This window comes from Camelus ferus, chromosome 17 (genome assembly GCF_009834535.1).
Source record: "Camelus ferus isolate YT-003-E chromosome 17, BCGSAC_Cfer_1.0, whole genome shotgun sequence".
Lineage (NCBI taxonomy): Eukaryota > Metazoa > Chordata > Mammalia > Artiodactyla > Camelidae > Camelus > Camelus ferus.
This window is the reverse complement of record NC_045712.1, coordinates 19037696-19057546: the sequence shown is the minus strand read 5'-3', so window position 1 is coordinate 19057546 and position 19851 is coordinate 19037696. Positions and strand designations below refer to the sequence as shown.

General features: G+C 44.7%; 2 protein-coding genes and 1 pseudogene across 6 annotated transcripts in view; 1 reads left to right on the top strand and 2 right to left on the bottom strand.

Moving 5' to 3' along the window:
* Positions 1–7498: 7498 nt before the first annotated feature.
* LOC102519398 (elongin-B) lies at positions 7499–19679 on the bottom strand. Of its 2 annotated transcripts, none has more exons than XM_032458202.1 (2): positions 19230–19679; positions 7499–8113 (listed from the first exon to the last, which is right to left on the bottom strand). In XM_032458202.1, exon 2 carries the CDS (start codon positions 8099–8101, stop codon positions 7760–7762), a length of 342 nt encoding a protein of 113 aa, XP_032314093.1. In that variant the 5' UTR covers positions 8102–8113; positions 19230–19679; the 3' UTR covers positions 7499–7759. The 2 variants fall into 2 exon arrangements, with proteins under 2 accessions (XP_032314093.1, XP_032314092.1); XM_032458201.1 differs by lacking the exon at positions 19230–19679 and adding an exon at positions 18710–18846 and having other exon boundaries at positions 7678–8113.
* On the bottom strand, positions 9007–9558 carry LOC102519161 (annotated as a pseudogene).
* Positions 18485–19851, top strand: part of ABHD6 (abhydrolase domain containing 6, acylglycerol lipase) — a 43976-nt gene continuing 42609 nt past the window's right edge. Inside the window, exon 1 of one of the 4 annotated variants that reach the window (XM_032458198.1) lies at positions 18485–18628. The gene's annotated coding sequence lies outside the window, so the exon portion shown is untranslated. Of the gene's footprint in view, positions 18629–18810; positions 18941–19851 lie in introns of those variants that run through there. The other 3 variants (XM_014559396.2, XM_006184821.3, XM_032458197.1) reach the window with 3 other exon arrangements.

Here is a 19851-nt window from a genome sequence, read left to right as displayed (position 1 = left end):
AGTTTTTTAGGAGCGCTTGTTTTTGTCACTCTGGTGAGGAAACTGGTCAGTTTAATCTAGGCACTAACCTCTGCAAAGTTGCTCTTAACCAGCCGGAAGCCAGCTGTGACATCTGGTCATCCTCCTGTGGTTGCGTACCATGTACCTTTTCCTGAAAATGGGTGAACTCGGAAGTGGTCCACCCCAGAGGGCATCTGGGGTGATGGAGCCTTCTGAAGGGAGGACAAGGAAGCAGGGGGCAGTGGGAAATTCTGCCAAGCTTTCTGCCATCACTGGGATTTGACAGCTAGCTGTCCCTGGACACACCCAGATTCCAGCTCACTAAGTACCCTAATGGGCATAATTAAGGTCAAGTCTAGTTTGAATTCCATAGTTTTTTAGGCAAGTTTTACTGTGTATAATTTAACACACGAAATACTAGCAGTGTGTTGCTAGGAAAAGCAACTGCTTGTCTGCTGATGGGTCAGTCAAATATCCGTGGACGTAAAGGGCAAAAAGGCAGTTAAGCCCCTGGAGAGAGCCATGCTTCAACCTGATATTATTTAATGTACGTGAGAGTTGTGTGGCCTTGAAAAAGGAAGGTTTTGCAAGAATTGTAGGATTTCAGTCCAAGTAAAATGGCTTTTAGAGATTTGGGCAGGAGGACAGGAAGATCTGAAAGGCAAAAGAAATTCAAAATCCAATCAAGTTATAAACCTGGGCAGGATTTGCAAACTTCGGCAAGGAAATTCTGTGAAGAGGGGAGGTAATGTGAATAACTTGAAGCCAGCGTTAGGATCTTTGGACCACCCCCTCTTGAAGTGATGGGCGTGTGGCCATAGCCACGGGGAAAAGCGTGCAAATATCACCAGCATACATCCGTCAGCATCCTGGCAAGACTCTCTGGCTAAGCACCAGTGGCAGGCATTCTAAGGAGATAATCCCAAATAGTACATGGAAGGAAATAATGGTTTCCTGAGCTTGGGGGGATATGAATCTCCCTGCTGTCCATAGCCCAGGCCTCAAGCCTGGTTAAATCTGGTGAAAGCTGGTAGTGATTGTAATCCCTGGTGAGTGGGTGTCTTCTAACCAGAGGAAGATTGAGAATTAAGTATAGTACACATTTTTTGTGTCTTTCAAAAAGGAATTTGTACTTACTTGGTATTTTATGACCTTGTAACATATGACAGATTTTGGCCTGTTAAAATTGGCAATATTGCAGCTCCAACATAAAATGTACAATTGAGGGACTCTATTTAGATTTATAACTTTAAACCTCACTACATTTCTTTACTGTTCTCTAACGTTTGTAAGAATTTGGAGTTAACAATGTTTTATACGTTTATCAGATTTAGAATTATTTATTATTAAAAGGGTGGCTTTTTTTGTTAGTTCAGACACCTGAAGAAGTTTACAAGGAAATAGGAATAATAAATTTATGAAATAAGTTTAAAATGTTTGTAAATAGGCCCATAACCCCTTAAAGGTAATTATTTAAGTTTGCTGGATGTAGGGTTGCCTGATTTAGCAAATAAAAATACACAGCACTAGGTAAATTTGATTTTAGATAATTTTAAATAATTCAAATTTAATTGGTCATCCTGTATTTTATCTGGTAATCCTAGCTGGACTTATAAAAAGAATAAGAACTTTTATAACTGAACTTAAAAGCATGACATTTTCTAAGGCAATAACTACCCTGCCAGGATCCTGGGAAAGGTTTTAATTCCAAGCATCAAAAATAATCTAACCTATAGAATGAAAAAGCCAATTAATGTTTTTGAATTTTTAACTTTGATGATTTGAATATTAATTTGAAAGGTAAAGGGACCTCTAAATATAGAATCAGCTCTTAAGGACTTCAAAAAAAATCATGTGAATAGACAGCAGAGATTGACCCCATTCTGTAATTAGCATACTCATTGCATGGAGCTGGACTCAAAAAAAAAAAAAAAAGTACCTGGATTCTGAAAGTAAAATCCTCAGAGTCAAATTTAAGTGAATCTAACTAAGTGGAGAGGCTTCACTAAGTGCTTTCTCTTTCATCTCACTTCAGCACTCCCCTAGGCTCTTACTGTGGTCCCTCCATTTTGCAGATGAGCAAACTGAGGCTTGTGCCCAAAGATCCATGGCTAGCATGTGGCAGAGCTGGGATTCGATCCCAGTCCCTCTGACTCCAGACCAGCCTTTTCCCCCACCAAACCAGGCACACCAAAACCTCAATAAGAAACCTGGGCACAAAGAGGAGAGGGAGATAAAAGAAGACTTCCACTTTTTACTGTTTACACTTGAGTATTGTTTGATTTTTTTTAACAAAAACATATACTTGATATACTTGTTTAGTAATTAAAAAGAAAGAAGTGCTAAAAAGCTTTTATTCTTTTAGGCAGTTTAAACAATGCCCGTGCCCATGCGATATGTCTTTCTGTGCCAACTGGGCCAAAGGCAGCTCTCTCCCAGCCCCAGGAGTCGCTGATAACTGTGGAGGAGTTGAAGCAACTAGGCTGCACTGGTGGCCCAGGGACCGCAGAAACCCTCTGCTCCTCCTTCTGTTGGACTCCAGTGTTGGGAATTGGGAGTTTGAGATAGTCTCTTCCAGAATCCTGGAGCCTGGAAGGAAAGACAGGCACTGGCCTGACCCACACTGAACACTCTGAGGTGTCCTTCCTTCTGCCATTTAGTGACTATGAATGACATTTCCTGGGCATGTACTTCCTAACACTCCTGAAGCAAAGGGTAAATATCTATCCTTCTTGGAGACTTACAGTGCACATTAGCATAGGAAATGTTCTGAGAAGTCCTGCCATAAAGCCACTTAGCTATGTTGAAAGTGTGTCCTGAATTTATTGCCCATGAGACCCTTTTCTTCATACAGTTCCTTTTAGTATCCTGAGCAAAACGTCCACCTTGGGAACCATCCTGATTGAGCAGGGACAGTCACATTCACTCAAAGCCTTAAGCTCTCGTCCTTATTGATAAGTCCCTACTGAAGAGTCCCATGCATGTCATCTGAATGGGCAGGCTTGAGAGTCAGGAGTTGAGATGCATGACCCCAGACACCATCGGCAGCCACGGCCGTTCACCACTGGCACTGGTGGGACAGGAATCAGTGAGGGCCAAGGCACGCCTCAGAATTGGAGGAAGGCAAGGTGGGGATTCCAGGGGAGTGACAGTGCCACAGGCTGAGTTACCCAAGAGCAGCAGGAAGAAACAAGGGGCCTGTAGGAAGGTTCCCACTGTTGGCAGGGGATGAGTCGCATGACAAACAGGTGTTTCCAGTGACTGATGCCGCTCCCTATCTAGTAGGGAGTGAGCCCTGGCAGTAATCTCATAATGTATGCAAATTACTCCAGTCATTAAGTTTCAAAACCAGCTTGGGATTTGAGGCAGGCAAGGAGCATTATTTAAGGTTGCGTAATTGTGACAGACCTTACCTTTGTATGATGGTTTCCAGCTGATGAAGCAGGCTCTGGTTTTGACCTCACACAGGATCTTCCACACAGTGGGGCTGTGTCTGGACCTCAAGCAGGTTGCTCTCTGAAGGTAGTCACTGCTCAACTAGAACCTTCAAAAGCTCTTTATTTGATACAGAGACCAAACTCTTAATTGTGGCCTCCACCTACCCACCTCTTCAAGGTCACATCCGCTTCTCACCCCTTCCAACCCTCCCCACTGGCCTCCCCTCACACTGCGTGGCTTTCAGTTCCCACCTCAGGGCCTGTGCACAGCTGTTCCCTCCACCTGCAGGGCTCTTCCTCCCACCTCTGAGTCTCAGCTAAAATGCCACTCTCTTGCTGGCCCCCCTCAGCCCCTAAGGGGCTTCCCTCTTATTCTCTTTCATGGAGCCCAGGTATTTGCTTCATGGCATGTATCACACACAATGTATTATCATCTATGAGCTGTGTGTTGTCTAATGTCTGTCCTCACCCAACTCCCCACCCCCCCCAAGACAGCTCTGTGGGACAAGGTCACCTGTGTGTGTCTGTGCTGCCCAGGACAGGACTGGACACATAGCAAGTGCTCAATAAATCATTATTGCATGTCTGATAAGATGCTCTGACTCAAGAGCCTAGTTTCTCAACCACCCTGGGAGGTTAGCCATGGAACTCAGGTCCCTGGATAACCAAGGGAGACTCCAGGCCACTGAGACAAAAGAAATGATAACAGCAACCACTACATAACATCTGCCTTTCACGGAGCACTGAGTGCTAAGTTCTTACAGAACTCTCTGACCTCAGGAGCAGAGCATGGAGCAGGCTTTTCACTCTCAGCACTGATGACATTTGGGGCAAGATAATTCTGTGTTACAGGGACTGCCTCTGCATTGTAGGAGGGTTAGCAGCATTCTTGGCCTCTACCCACTAGATGCCAGTAGCACCCCCCAGTCATGGCAACCAAAAATGTCTCCAATAATTGCCAAATGCCCCTACGAGGGTGGAGATCACCCCATGCTAAGGATGTTGTTGTGGAGGTTAAAGCATACGTGCTTCCACTTATGGCTGTTCAACCTCAGGCAAGCATCTAAACTTCTCTGTGCCCATTTCCTCACTTTTAAAAATGGAAATAATAATAGCTCTTACATGGTAGAGCTGTGAAGATTTAGTCAGTTTACAACTAAAGGGCAGACTCAGCACAGTGGCCCTTAAGGGTACTCAGTTGGGGTGATATGCTATCTCCAGAATAAACTGTGAAAAGAAGGGACTGCCATCTCCATTTTACAGATGAGAAAATTGAGGCTTAGACATAAAAAGTCAGGCCCCAGCTGTAGACTATGAAGTGACATCAAAGGCAGGAATTCAGGTTCTCAGGATTAATTCCCTTTGCCAGACCTCTTCGTAAGTACCAAATGGCCCATTAACTTCAGACCTCTCCTGATCAATTGCAAACTCTGACCTGGTGATGTTGCAATTGGTGGGTTAGATCTGCCAGGGTGGGACTAGGGTGAGGCAAATGAGGCACTGGCCTCAGGCACAAATTTTAAGGAGGTGCCAAACAACTCAGTAATCAAGATAAATAATATTTTATGCAATATTTTGAATAATTATTCAAGTTAATGCAGAAATAACCATAGTGAACATAGTATTAAAATCTTAAAGACAAGATCCAACCCTGCATTTTCACGACCCTGCCTCATTCAATTAATCCTGTCCCTGGGATCTGCAGATCTGTGAAACCACTCACCACTTTTGGTAGGGGAAAGCCTGTTGGTCAAAGATGACATGGGAGAAAACAGCGCCCTCTTCTGGCTGGCAGTGAACACTGCTCCTTTCCCGGGGAGCCAAATTCAACTTCTTTGCCCCTTGAAAACAGCTTCTCAGTACTTAGTCTCTTCGCGCATCACAACGCTTTTCACCCTGACCTCTTCATGAGGCTTCTAAGTTAAAAGGTTGCAGGTCCAATAATGCTGTTGGAGCCCCCTGGCCCACCCCTTCCCACTGGCCACTGCACTGCACTGGATCTGTTGCTTTTCTCTTTTTACTACCTGTGCAAACATGCCTGAGGACCTGTCTGCACTTCTACAGAAGATTCTAAAGCTGCCTGTTAATATAAAGTTGGCCTTTCCAGGCTCACCTCAAAAGGGGACTGTGAGGAGACAGGACCAAGTGGCGGAGGCTTCTCACAGCTGCTGACTGCTGAGCAGGGAGCTGGCTGCTGCTTTAACTGCAAGGTTTCTTTTCCTTCTTTTGAGGGTTTGGTAGTTCTTAGCTTTGTTTTATTTATTTCTGTTTTACTTTTATTTTGCAATAATTTCAAACTTACATAAAAGTTTTAAAAATAGCCTCCAAATTCACATACCCTTCATCCATATTCACTAGTGAACCTTTTTAGCCACATTTGCTTTTTCATTAGTTTTCTCTAAATGCAGTTTTCCCTGAACCATTTGAGAGTAAGTTGGAGACATTATGACCTTTTACCCCTAAATACTTCAGGTGAATTTCTCAAGGATAAGTACATCCTCTTACATAACTATTGAGCATTTAGAAAGTTTAGCAATGATAGGATATAATTACCTTATTTACAGACCATATTCAAGTTTTATTCTAATAAACTCCTTTACAGCAATATTTTCTTTTTAATCTAGGATTCAGTCCAGGGTTATGCATTGTTCTTAGCAGTCCTGTCTCCTTGGTCTCCTCTAATCTTTGTCTTTCATATCCTTAACACTTTTGAAGTGTACAGACCATTTATTTTGTTGAATCTCACTCAGTTTAAGTTTGTCTGGTGCTTCCTCGTGATTATATTCAAGTGAGGCATTTGGGGCATGAATACTACTTGTGTGTCTCATGGAGTTTCTCAAACGAGCTTCTCACATTCACAGGGCAGCAGGGTGATTCTGAGACACAGGACACTGATTGATTTAAAAGTTCTTAATAATGGCTATTGAGTGCTTGCTGTTTGACACTCCTCTGCATCTGTTGACTTGGGGGCTAGTCTCCCCTTGGAACGATGTCGTATGGAGTGCTTACGTTGGATCACAACAATGTACAACAATAACAGCAGCTACAGCTCCTGTTAGTGTATTGAGGGTAATAAGCTGTATTAGGCCCCATATTATACATACTCTTTACGTGTATTATGTCTTTAAAGCCTCACTACCACCAAGTTCTACTATTATCCTCATTTTACATGAGAGAAAATGGAGCCTCAGAAAGGGTGAGTCACTTGCCCCAGGACTCACAACTAGTAAGAGGCACAACCAGAACAGTTCTACACCAGAGTTCGAGCACCTAGTCAGTCTCTTATACCATGTCTTTCCTGGCTCTTAACAGTGACAAGACTTCATCAGTATTCCATCTCAGAACACCAAGAACAATCCACGTCTTCATCCCCCAGACTCCCTGTAAATGAGGTGCTTTCTCCCCATATTCTGAAACCTGCTTACCCCACATAGAAGGCACACAAGAGCGTGTGAGACACCCCAGGCTGTGTATAGGGGACCTCAGTAGGTTGCGGGGTGTGCTCCAGGGGCAGGCACCCATTCTGGCTCGTCATGCCTTAGGCATTTATTTATAAATCCATTGAAAACCACATCAGTCTCAAAGATAGGGTGATGAGGATAATTATGAGCAGGTGTCAGTTCTTGACCAACCAGTGACTCGTGAATCATTCTCAAGATAGGAATTCCGTTTCAGGATGGAACTTACCCCCAGCAGGCAGAACCTGCTCCAGTCACGCACAGACTGGATTTAGATGCAGGCCAGTGTCATCATGACACATGACCTTAAGAAATCCACTGACGAAGTGTGCAAGGGGGATACAAAGATGATAAGACAGCTTCTGCCCTGGAGGACTCAAAATTAGTTTATTGGATTTACCATTGGTTTCAGTGAGTTTTTGGTGCCTCTGAGCTAGCATTCTACATCTTGTTACAAAACTGTCATGATTTTTGAATTACCAATGTGAATCTTGGACTCAAACCTTCTTTTTTTTGAGAGGGAGGGGGTCTATAGACTGTTTATTGGGGAGGAGCCACTTGGGGTGGCTCTAGGCTGTGGATCCCCCATGGATCCCCCACAGAACCCTCTCCCAAACCGACACTGGCTTTCTAGCTGGTAACCAGCATGCTGGGAGGGGACCACTCTGAAGGCTGGCCTAAGGGATACGATAGCTGGATCCAGAGAGCTTGTCCAGAAGGCCAGCCTGGTAAGCCTGAGGAGTGGGCTGAAGTGGGCTAAATTGGGCCCCCACCCCAGTGAGGGTGTGCAGAAAGAGGCAGCAACGAGGCAGACACCCAAATCTCTTTTTATTAGGGGAGAAGGGGAACGCTGCAGCGGCCCATTCACTGCACAGCTTGTTCATTGGCTCTGCTTCTTGAGTCCTGTGGCTTCACCACGTCCGGTAGCTCAGGGAGGGTAGAGAAGGGCTCAATGCGCAGGGCCTCAGAGGCATCATCTGCCTGGAAGGCTAGCCCCACAGTGGTTGGGGCCTGAGGCCGTGCCATCTGGCTGGTGAAGCCACACTCACCCAATGTCTTGCTGTCGTCCAAAAGCTGGTTGTCCTTGTACAGCTGCTGCTCGTCCGGCGGCCGCTTGAGGATGCCCTCGACGATGCGCTTCAGCTTGAACATGGTGCTCAACTCCTTGGCGTCAGTGAAGATGGTGGTTTTGTGGTGCCGGATCATGAGAAACACGTCCTGGGGGCGGCAGGCCGGCGTGAGCTTGGCGCCCAAGCTCCCCACCAACGCGGCCCACCACTCCCGGCCTCGGCCCAGCGCCCCTCTCCCCGCGCCCGCTCACCATCACGGCCGACTCAAACCTTCTTGAGCCCCACTGGCCACCATTTTATCTGGACTATTATGACTCCTCTGACTGAAGCGTCAGGGAGGGTGGTCAACCATCCTGGTTTGCCCAAGACTGAGGAGGGGGTGAGGGTGTTCAGTGTAAAGACAGGAAAAGCCCCAAGACAATCAGGATGAATTGGTCACCCTCATGCTGGGAACAGGGGCAGCAGGAGGGGAATGGGTAGAGGGGAGAGGAGTAATAATAGCCAATACTTCCTTTGTTCAGAATTTAGTAACACTGAGAACACATTTATGAAGTAAGTACTTTATTACCCCTATTTTGTAGAGGTGTAAACTGGGACTCAGAGAGTAAGAAACTTGTCACAAGTGTATATTCAGTAAATGGGAGTCCGCCTTCCAGAGCAATCTGTGTTCCCAGCCATTACTCTGCACTGCCTTGGAGGTCTCACATGTAAATGTGGTGCAGATAAAGGCTCAAAACTATATCTGAAAATCTCCCTGAAACTCAAGAGAGGACAATGTCTCTCTGAATACCTGTAAGTTACTGCTCTTTATTCCCTATTGGAGAATAGAGAGCATTCAAATTAAAAGAAACTATATTTGATATTAATTCCCAGAGATTGGAAGCTGACTCCTCTGGAGGCAGAAGTCAGTGGAAGTTGTGTTTCCACGGAGACCCAGTCACACTCAACCAGGCTGTGATCTCACGTGCCACGATGATGGGGAGCTGCTGTCACTAAAATGAAGTGCATTTCTCTTTTTTTGTACTTTTACTAGCATTTATTTTATGCTGAAATTATTCCCAGGCCATAAGTTTTTGTTTCTTCAGTTTCTTCTGGGATATCTTTTTCTTCTGTGTCTCCTCTCCTGATCTGAGAACACTCTGCTCCTTTTCAGTGAGGATCATCTCAGTGGGCTCAGTGGAGAGAGCACACACGTGGGTTAGTCCAACTATGAGCTCTCAAAGTCCATCACCACATTTTGAGGGCTTTGCTCACCTGGATGTGTTCAGTGACCAGAGAATCTATGTCTAAACCCTAACATTCAGCATTACTCTCTGTATTTTTAAGCATGTGCAGTGCAAATTCACCACTCTTTTTGGGCCATCAACCCTACACCCAGCCCCTGTTTTTGGCCAGGGTACACCTCGCAGCTGCACCATTCTGAAGACAGAATGGCACACGTTGCTTCTGTAAAGTGACATCCTTTAGATACTTGGTGGATTGGGAGATATGCACACCCTTAATGACCTGGACAGTTTCATGAGAGTTCTTAAAGTGAACACAAAGATTTAAACCTATTGATTTGCATGATTTTGTGGCATTTTCTGGGTCAAGTGAATAGTGAACCGTTTTCAGAGGTCACCTCAAGTGGCTTATGGGAAGAGAAATCAGGTGCACTTCTTAAGGGAAAGACCCTCCGTAGAAATGTCCTGAACTGCCCCCAATGCCCATTCTGTCATTCTGGACTCTGGGTAGTCTCCATGGCAGTCTGTAAAATGTGAGTATTTTACAGGGTCCTGGGAGGTACCATGGAGCATCAAGTGACACAGCAGTTAAGAGCGTGGATTCAGGAGACAAGTGTCTACCCCAGCGATCGCTAGCTACATGACCTTGGGCAAGTTACCTAACTCCTAAGCCCTGTATCCTCCTCTGTTATATGGTGGAAGTAATAATACTCACACTCACTGCTGCTGTGAATATGAAAACAAATGGGATAATGCATGAAAAGCACAATGCTCAGGACAGAGTAGGCAGTGAAGACATGCCCATTGGCCACTGTTTGCCATCTGATCACCCCATGGATTTAAATGAGAACAATCCATTTGAGAACTAGCACTGAAGAATGGATGACAGTCTGTTCCCCACAACTGCCTTCTCCTCCTGGCTTTGCCTGCCCCATCCCTAGTGTCTGTCCCATTTTGGCCCTTTGGCTTGTTCCCAGCCACTTGTGTGCTGCTTGGTTTCTCCTGCTTATGGCTCCATTGGGCGCAGTACTCCCAATCCCCAAAACCCCAACTTGGGCACTAGAACCACTGCTTGAAGGGTGACCAGACTATGATCCATCCATATAGTTGTGTGACCTGGCTCCCTGCATGACCTCAGCAGCTCAGAGAAGAGACAACATGAGAAGAAAGGATGCTCAATGCTTTGGAAGCATCATGATTTGGATGGCATAATCAGATGCACCATCTTTGAAAGTTTCATTAAAATATTCATGTTTTAAGAGGTTAAAGGCCCCAGGAGAGACACCAGAGACAGCAAAGGGGGAGAGGTCTTGGTACAATGATATGGGTAATATGGATGCTAAAATGAAACCTGTGAGGCATCCAGCAAGATGCCTTGGAGAAATGAGTTTTCTTAAAAGAAGAGCTCTGCCCTACATGCACACGTGCGCACATATACACACACACATGCACGCACATGCACACACCTGCTGGCAACCTTCACCCATTGATTCCTGGCCTACATTTGGGTCCTTCATATTCTCTTTTCCACGACTGGCCTTTGCCTATTCAAAGACAGTTCTGTGGACAGGGCAAGCCCAGTAAATGCTTGGGTTCGCTTGATCTTCTCTGTAGTCCTATGAGGTGGGTACCATTATCAGTTCATCATCATCCCCTATCCCTACATGAAGAAACTCAGGTTTTTAGAGACAGCTGATGAGTGGCAGAGCTGAGCTTCATTTTACTTAGGATTTTTAGGTTTCTGTTTTTAGGGATTTATGAGTAATATTGGATTGACCTTGTTTTGATATCAAATTTAGATTAGCGTTGCAGGGTGAATTGGGGATATATCCTCTCTGTTTTCCAGAGGAGCTTGTGAGAAAGTAGAATGATCTGTTCCTTGAAAGTTTAGACGTGCTTCTCAGACCATCTGGACTTAACTTTTTTCTTTTTTATTTTATTTTAACGTTTTTCTTTGATTAAAAATTTTATCAATTTCTTTAGTAATTGTAAGACTCAAGTTTCTATAGTTTAGAACTGACATATTTTACTGGTGAATTGAACTTTTTATCATTATGTAGTGATCCTCTTCATTCTTAATAATATTTTTTGTTAGTCTGTGTTACCTAGTATTAATTTATCTATGCTAGCTTCCTTTTGGGTAGTGTTTGTCAGGTGTATCGTTTTCCACACTTTTACATTCAGCCTTTCCAAATGTCCTGTGTCTTTGCCTCTGAGATTTTTTAATATTCAGTTTGACAACTTCTGACTTTTAACTGATGAATTTAGTCAATTTACATTTAGTGTGATTATTAGTATATCTAGACTTATTTTTACTTTTTTGGGGGGAGTTTCACTTTTTTACTATACTGCTTTTGAGTTGATTGGTGGGTTTTTTGTTTTTATTGGCTTATGTCATTTTCCCCATTCAAGAATTTTGGAAGATATGTATGTGTGTGTATATATATGTCATATTTATATTGTTTTAGTGAATACCATTGACATTTTACCACACTTATTTAACAAAGGCCAAAGTTAATATTCTAATTCACTTCTCACACAAATGCAAAGGCATTAGGACACTTGAACACCAATCACCTCTTTTGTAATTTATTGTTGCTCAACATTTTAGTTCTGACCTTGTTCTAAACCTACAAACTATATATTATTATTGTTGTTATTGCTGTTGTTTTCTAGTGACAGTTTTGCTTAGATTCACTGTATTTACCAATTTCTTTACTCACTATTCCTCTTTTCATTTCACTTAATTTCACTTTTCACTTCATTTAATTGGATCATGTTTCTTCTTTCTGAAGTATACCTTATAAGTTCAGTTAGTCAAGTCTTCCAGTTGTAAATTCACTTTTTAAAAATCTGTATTTCTTCCTCATTCTTGAAATGGTAACTATCCAATTCTCAGGTCTTTGAAGACATTATTCTTCTTTTAATTTCCAGTGTTGCCATTGAAAAATCTGCCTAACTGTCTAATTCCTTCTTTTGTGAGTAATCTGTCCTTTTTATATTTAGCTACTTTTAAGATCTTTTGTTTCTAGTATTCTGCAGTTTCACTACCATGTTTCTTGGTGTGGATTTCCTATTATTCATCCTGCTTTAGATCTGTTATACTTCTTCCAACATCTGTGTATGTCTTTTCTGTTCTGGAAATTCTCAGCTATTACTACTTCAAATTTGGCCTCTCCTCCCTGTTCTCCTTTGATGCTGATTAAATGGATTTTTAGACCTTCTCAGTCTATCCTGCGTGTTCTATAATATCTTTTTTCATATTTTGCATGTCATATCACCCTGTGCTACATTCGGAGTAATTTCTTTAGATATGTCTTCCAAATCACCGTATTCGGCTAATCATGATCTGTGAGAATCCTGGGTGCTGTCTTACAGAGAGCACCCTTGTTTGTTTGTGTTTGGAGTGAAGAACACTACCCACCTGAGGCTGCTCTAGCCATTCGAGGATCCTGATAAATATGGGGCTCTCGGGTGCAGCTTCTTCAACTTCAAGCTGGCTAAGGTTTAGTCTCCCAATATTGTTTATGGGTCTGCTGTGCACAACCCTGGTCTTGGGACATCCAGGCATTTCACATATTTACCGCTTACTTCCCCCTGCTCTTATTTTAACACATTTTCAGCCAAGCAACCCATGACAAAGTCTGTTTTATCCAGGATAGAGGTGTTTTGAGAAGAAAGGTGCTCCAGAATATCTGGTCCACCATATGTTGAGATGCCATTTGAATTTGGAAAGCCTAAATATGGAACTGTTAAATTTCATTCACCGTGTTTTTGACATATTCCAGATCACTGAAACAGTTCTGAACCCTGATTTGCTTCCTAGCTTTGTTTGATTTAAAATTTGATGACAAATCTTGATTTCTGTTTATCTTAATTTTTTTTTTGAACATCAAAGACAGAGAACTGGAGTACTTCCATTAGAAAATTGCTTCCAGTTGATATTGTCAGATTAAAGAAAGTCAGGCCACTGTTGTTTAACCTTCTATGAATCCACTGAGCTGTGTGTGATGTTATGCAGTCTAGATTGCTTCATCTTGCCCATAAGCAGATAATAAAATGTTTTGTCCCAAGCCCACTTATAGTCAAAGTTCTGTGTACAGTTAAGATCTACTTAAAAAATCCTTCCTTTGGTGTGATTATGAGCTCTTGGTAGTCATTTGTTTTAGTTTAATAATCATGTGCAGAACTTTGCTAGAAAATCGACACCATGTCTCTTGGTCTCTAGATTTCTTTCAGTCTTTCTCCCTATTTGAAATGGGACCCTTACTCTAATTAGAGACTTCTGGCATGACTTCTCAAAGATCACTGAATATATTTCTGAGATTATATCCAAGTATCCTTTTGGTATCCTGGGCAATAATTTCTTTTGATCTGGTAACTTGGACTAATTTTTAAGTCGTTGGGTGTTCTTTCCATATCTTTTCTCCCTATCCTGGATTTGATTTCCCTCTAACCTGACCAAATAGAAGCTCTTTTTTCCTTGTTGAAGATGAAGTAGAAGGGAACCTGGTGATTTTGCTTTCCCTTCAGCATCTGTTAGCATTACATATGCTCAGTTCCTTTTTTTTTTTTCATTTTCTTGATACAAGTCTGAATTTACATTCACCTTTTTCTGTCTTTAGCTTTTCAGTCTCAATCATTCTGAATTAAAAATTCAGGTTAATCTTTTGGAAAATTCCCATCACCTTCTAACTTATACACAGATGCTTAGAAAATCTGGGCCAGTCGGAGTGCTACTTGTGCAGTGTTGGGCGGGAAGAAATTTCCTCCACCCTTCTGAGTTCTTTTGGCTGGCCTAAGAATTAAATTGACATAAGGCAGATTAACAGGAGAAAATCAAACAGAAGTTTCATGACATGTACACCCAGGAGCGACCCAGGGAAACTGAGTAATCTGCCAAAATGGCTGAAACCCTCACCTTAAATACCACCTTCAGCAAAAGACAAAAGAGGATGTTGGGAGTAGTGGTTTGGGACTTCCTAAAGGAGGAAGGCAATTCACAAGCTGGAAAAGCAAATGTTTGATAAATAAATGTTTGCTGGGCTGTGCAGAGACAGTGGGACACAGAATGGACTCAGATCTCTAGGCCCTGCAGAGTTTCCCTCACCACCCTTGGTCCTTATTCTTTGCAGATATCTTTGGTGATAACTCTATCCTGGGAACAGCCCCTTTTTCTAAATTCTTTAGGAAGGGAAGGTGGAGGTTGAGTAAGATTTCCTGAGTCTTCTGTTTCTTAAAAGCTTAAATTAATCCTCATGCCAAAGAGACACCCTTGGGGTGGCAAATTTTGCTCACCTATAGCAGTCACACTGCTCTCTCAAAGACTCCCCTTTCCTTCCCATCTAGGAGCCTCTCTGGTCTAGGACTGTGCTTAACCTGCATTTTCAACAAATGAATCAATAGTTTCAGAATCTCCTGGTTATTGAGTCCTTCTTGCTATGATCATATAATACATTTTGACATATGTTCACTTGTTGTCTCATGATATAATTTTTATTTCTTAACTCTTGCATCAATGTTCTTTTTTTCAGGTATATAAGTCAAAATATATCTTATATCTGTATCTCCCACAATTTGGGTCCTATGCATGAACAGGTGCTTGACAGTTATTTAATTCACGAATAAATGTATAACCAGTATTTGAATTATTTGGAAAGAAGATTTTTTGCCTAAAAATGTTAATATTTCACCAATTTCTAGATATAAGCTCTTTAAAAATGAGACTTCGCCATTTCTTTCACCATTAATTCCTTTCTAGTTATGGTGGCAGTCATCTTAGTGGTTAGAACATAGATTTTGTGTTCAGATATACACAACTTGGTTTGAATTCTGGCAGTATCACTTATTAGCTGAGTGACCTTGGGTAGGTTAACCTCTTCGAGCCTCAATTTCCTTATCTGTAAAATGGGGCTGATAATTATCCCCACCTCATAGAGTTGTTGAGAGGATTCAATGAGATAATAGATGTAAAGCACTGAGTACAAAGTGAGACACACGGATAAAGCTCAATACATGGTAGCTAATTAATATTTGTCTGCTCTGTGCCACTTATCATGCTGGCCCCTGGGGAGATGGAGATAGAAAAGCAGTTCACAACTCAGTGGAGTCTAGAGTCACTGAAATGAGTAAATATAGCATCATGTACAATGTGCTACAGGGTATGGATGATGAAACAATTAATTTTTCATAGGTAATTAGAAAGGCTGCTTCGAGGTGATGAAATCTGAATAGCATATTGGGCAAGGGGGCCCAGTGGTTGGCTCAGAGTTGCCATGCAGTAAATTTTTGAAGAATGGATTGTGCAGATGGCTCGTTGGCCCAAGGATGCTGCCCAGCTGGCATCTGTATACACAAGGTATCTTATGTTTTTCAGTTTTTAATCCTACTTATATTTGCATGTACTGTACATTTCAGTCTCAACCATGTAGCACTGGTACTTGGTCTTTGTACTTGTTGTTACTCATGATTTCATCATAGTTTGTGCATGATCCCTAACTGAATAATTTCTAATATTTTTGTATTATTAATAGACTCAAGTCCTTGGGAGCAAGAAGTGTTCACCCAGAGTAGCTCACATGTAGTAGGTTCTAGGTAATGTTTGATGAACGAATGAATGAATGAATGAATGAATGAATTCCTTTCACTGCTAGCCGCACCACTGGCTGTGGGATCTTGAGTGAGTCAGTTAACCCAACCCCTCTGTGCCTCAGTGCTCCCATCTGTAAAGTGGGTTAGCACATTTCACAGGATGGTTGTGAGGACTAAGTGAGGTGATGGCCAGTGCCCAGTAGGTAATATGTGTGCATTAAACAGTGGGAACCATCGGCAGCACTCAGCTCTGACTGTCCACAGACTACATATCAGGTTGAAGCCTGGGGCCCTTTGCTGTATCTGCTGGCAGAGGAGAGGTTTCAGAACTCTTTCCTAATGCTAGGGTGAGACGTGTCAGGTGATAAGGGGTTTCTGCTTGGCATGACTGAAGGTGCCATTAGGAATGTGGGTGGCCCCTGTGGGACTACTCCTCAGCTTCCCACCCACAGCTGATTTCTCGGTGACAGTGCTCAGAGGCATTGCTGACTTGGGGAGGGGTCACAGGTGAGTCCCCTCCTCTCCTCCTGCCTCCTTAGCTTCATTGTGAAATGTAAGCTAATTAAAGTTTCTCTCCTGTCAGTCACCAGGTGGAGAAGAGTCACAGAGAAGGTGACTCCCACCTGTGGCTCAATTCAGTGTTATCTAAATATACAACTCTGGGAAAAGAGCCTCTTTGGATTTAAAAACCCCAGACTTTAGGAGGTCCCTGGGGCCACAAGTTATGAGTTAGGAGAAAAGATGAATTACTCATTTTTAAGGTTTTGGGGAGGAAAAAAATATTTAAAGACAAGTGTTTTCAAATGTTCAAATACACCAGGCAAAGCCTATTGTATGGCTTCAGTGTGGGGCCTTCCAGGAAATTATCCAAGCATTTCATTCCCTTATATATTCATTCAACCTCCTTAACATTGTTTGGTGAATGCTCCCTGGGCCTGAGATTGCCAATAAGTGGCAAGTGGGGATTAAAAAGCAGGTCAGTCTTAATCTTTGCTGCCTCTCTGGGCCTGCTCTGGGGGTGTTGGAGGACTGCTAGCTTGGAAAGTGTTCGGCAATAAGGAGCGATAAGGCCAGAGAAGGTAACATGGCCTTTGAGTAAATTGTCCTCAAATCTCTGAGAACAAATCCATGAAGCAAGTTACATGCAGCTCTTGAAATCTGAGTGATGAGGTAGCCAACATCTTTGAGGAAGATGTTCCAGCCCCAGAAGAGAGATTGTCCCAAACTCTGGATGGATTCCAGCAGCCCTGACAAAGGCATATTTCACCAGTGGCCTTTGCCACATCTCTAGAGCTTCTCATCCACATCCCATCCTTAAAACCCAAGACCTGCCGAGCTCAGCCAGGCTTACCCAGCCTTCAGGGCTTGGCAGGCCTGAGGCTGCATTTGTGGTGGATTTAAATGGCCAAGAGAGTCTTGCTGGGTACTGGTCCCACCTAGGACTGGAGCAAGAAGCAGATAAACCAGGGACTCAGAGCAGCAGGAAAACACTTGCCAACACACACACACACACACACACACACACACACACACACACACACACACACACACACAGTGCTCAGCACATAGTAAGTGCTCAGGGAATATTTGTGAAATGAATGAATAAATACTTTGATGGAAGAAGCCCTCAGTACCATGTGGGCTCAAAGGGGACTCATGGGAGGCTTCCTGGAGGAAGTAACATTTGAATTAAAGTATGAAAAAGAGGAAGGAGTAACCAGGCCAAGCAGAAAAGGATGAGCCTTCTTGGCAAAGGCTAAGTTGGTAGAGATCAGCCCCGGTGCCCTTGGAATGCTAGGAGATGAGGCTGGAGTGGAAGACTGAGGCCTGATGTTAAAAAACCTAGGCTTTGTGGCAGATAAGCTAGACAGAAAACAACATTTGAATTTAATGGGTGATAACTCATTCCCCTTCCCTATTTTTTCCCCTAGTGAGGTTTAATTGCCCTTAAAAGGAGGAAATGGCCATACTGGGAATTTAACCAGTGGTTAAGCCTTATAAAATGGCCAGTTTTCCCCCAGGAGTTTTGGCGCTAGACTATCCTGGGTTGGAATTCCCAGTTCCGTCCTTTACAGGGCAGATTCCTCACCTCAGAAGAGTTACAAGAAATGAAGCCAAGCCCACTCAGGATACTGAAGCCCAGATAGTATCAGATGAGACAATCCATGTAAAGTAGGGTTGCATGGCTTTCCCGTGAAACTCTCTGTCCCTCCGAACCTGTTGGAGGCAGAGATGCAGCTTGAGCCATCGGCGGGTGCCTTGCCCAGTAGCACCAGACACATAGTAGGTATTTAGTAAATGAAATAATGCCCCGACGAATCCTGGCGTCGCATTGTGAAACTGTGTGTGGCCCCTTGGGTTCCAATCCCTACCCCATGCCTCAGGTGAGCGCTTTTGGGGCAAGGGGGCCCGGGCGATTGGGTTCTGCCCACATCCTTCCCGCACTTGGCACTGAACCCGGAACACAGTAGGCGCTCGTGCTTCGGCCTTGGTTCTCGGATGCTTGGAGACAGGTTGCTGGCGTCGGGTTGTGTGGGACGCTACCTTAACCCTCCGGGTTTAACGCTATAAGCGGGCGGGGGCGCCGAGGAGCTGGAGGTTCTCGCCCCCGAGCCCCGTAGGAAAAACGCCGCGGCAGGTGAGCAGCGCTAAGGGCCGGGTGCGGGCGGGGCTGGCTTTTCTGTCGGAGGACGCAGGCCGGCCCGCCGCGCCTTTAAGGCGTCCCCAAGTGCTGGCCCGGGAGCCGAGAGCGGCGCGGGCGCGCGCGCAGCTGCTGCACCAGAGTCGGGGCCAGAGGACGAGGATCCGCGTGTGGATCGATCGGCAGGTCCCAGGCGGACTGAGGTCAGGTGAGCGCCGGTGGGGCGGAGTAGGGGGTGTGCATCTAGAAGGAGGTATCCATGGGTTCCCCCAATGTTCCGCTGACCTACCTTCCACTTCCTGAGTCCGGGCTGCCTGGCCTTCCTCCAAGCGGCGCTAGGGGTGAAGGGGTGAAGAAGGGTCGGAGACCTGCACCTCCCTTTCTACTCCGTTCCCCTATCCCGGCGTCAGCCCCTTTGCGCTCCCTTTTGGCGCCTGGAAAGGTTTGACATTATCGAATCCTTGGTTCCCCCTACTTCCCGGGGCCGCGGGCTGCCTGCCGACCTAAGCCAGCGGACAAGGTGAGGACAGATCGGGGACCTGAACTCTCTTTCTACTTGGCCTTCCCACTGCTTGCGCCGGCGGTAGCCCTTATGCTCCCCTCCCAGTGCCTGATGGTTTGGAGGCTCCTGCACCCCCGTTCCTCCCACTTCCTGGGGAAGGGCTGCAGCTCGCCCTCCCAGCCTCTGTTACCTGCCCCCGTCCCGCCCCAGGCATCCGCACCCCTCAAGACCTCTCTCAGCCAACAGCTATCCACAGCAGCCTTTCACCCGAACCCCCCCTTTTCCCAGCCTGCCCCAGTTCCCTTACCCTTACTCCCCCTCATCCAGCTAACCCGAGAGTCAGGATGTTGGCCCCACCACCCTGACAGCCTGGTGCCAGCCGGTAACCCCGGCATCCCCCGCCTTCGCTTCCGCGGGCTTCTTGGCAGTCTTGGAAATGCGGATTGTGTAACGCCGGCTGCAGGGCAAAGCACGTGCAGGATTTCCACCCCTAAATCCACAGATGAGTGGAGGAGGCCAAGTTGACCGAGTGAGGTAGCGAGGGAGGAAAGGGGTGCCAGGTGTGTGGAAAGGCTGTGCCTCCAGGCAAATATTTGAGCCCTTTTTATGGCCCCAGGGCTGAGTGGTCAGGAAAAGGTCTCAACCGAGACCAGAGACCATCATTTGTCTCCCTTATTATGGCTGAGAAATCCCTAATGGCTGACTCTACCTGGCTGGGAGTTAAAAATAGTTTATTATCAATAATAGCTGACATAGGATAAACAAATACTGGGTGCCATACCCTGCCCTGAGCACATTAAAAAAATTACCTGCCTTACTCCTCCCAACCGCCCCATGAGGTAGGTACCACCGCTGTGTGCATTTCTTAGAGGAGGAATGTGAGGGGTCCAGAAGTGGTCCCCTCCTAGGTCTTCACTGTGGGCAGTGAG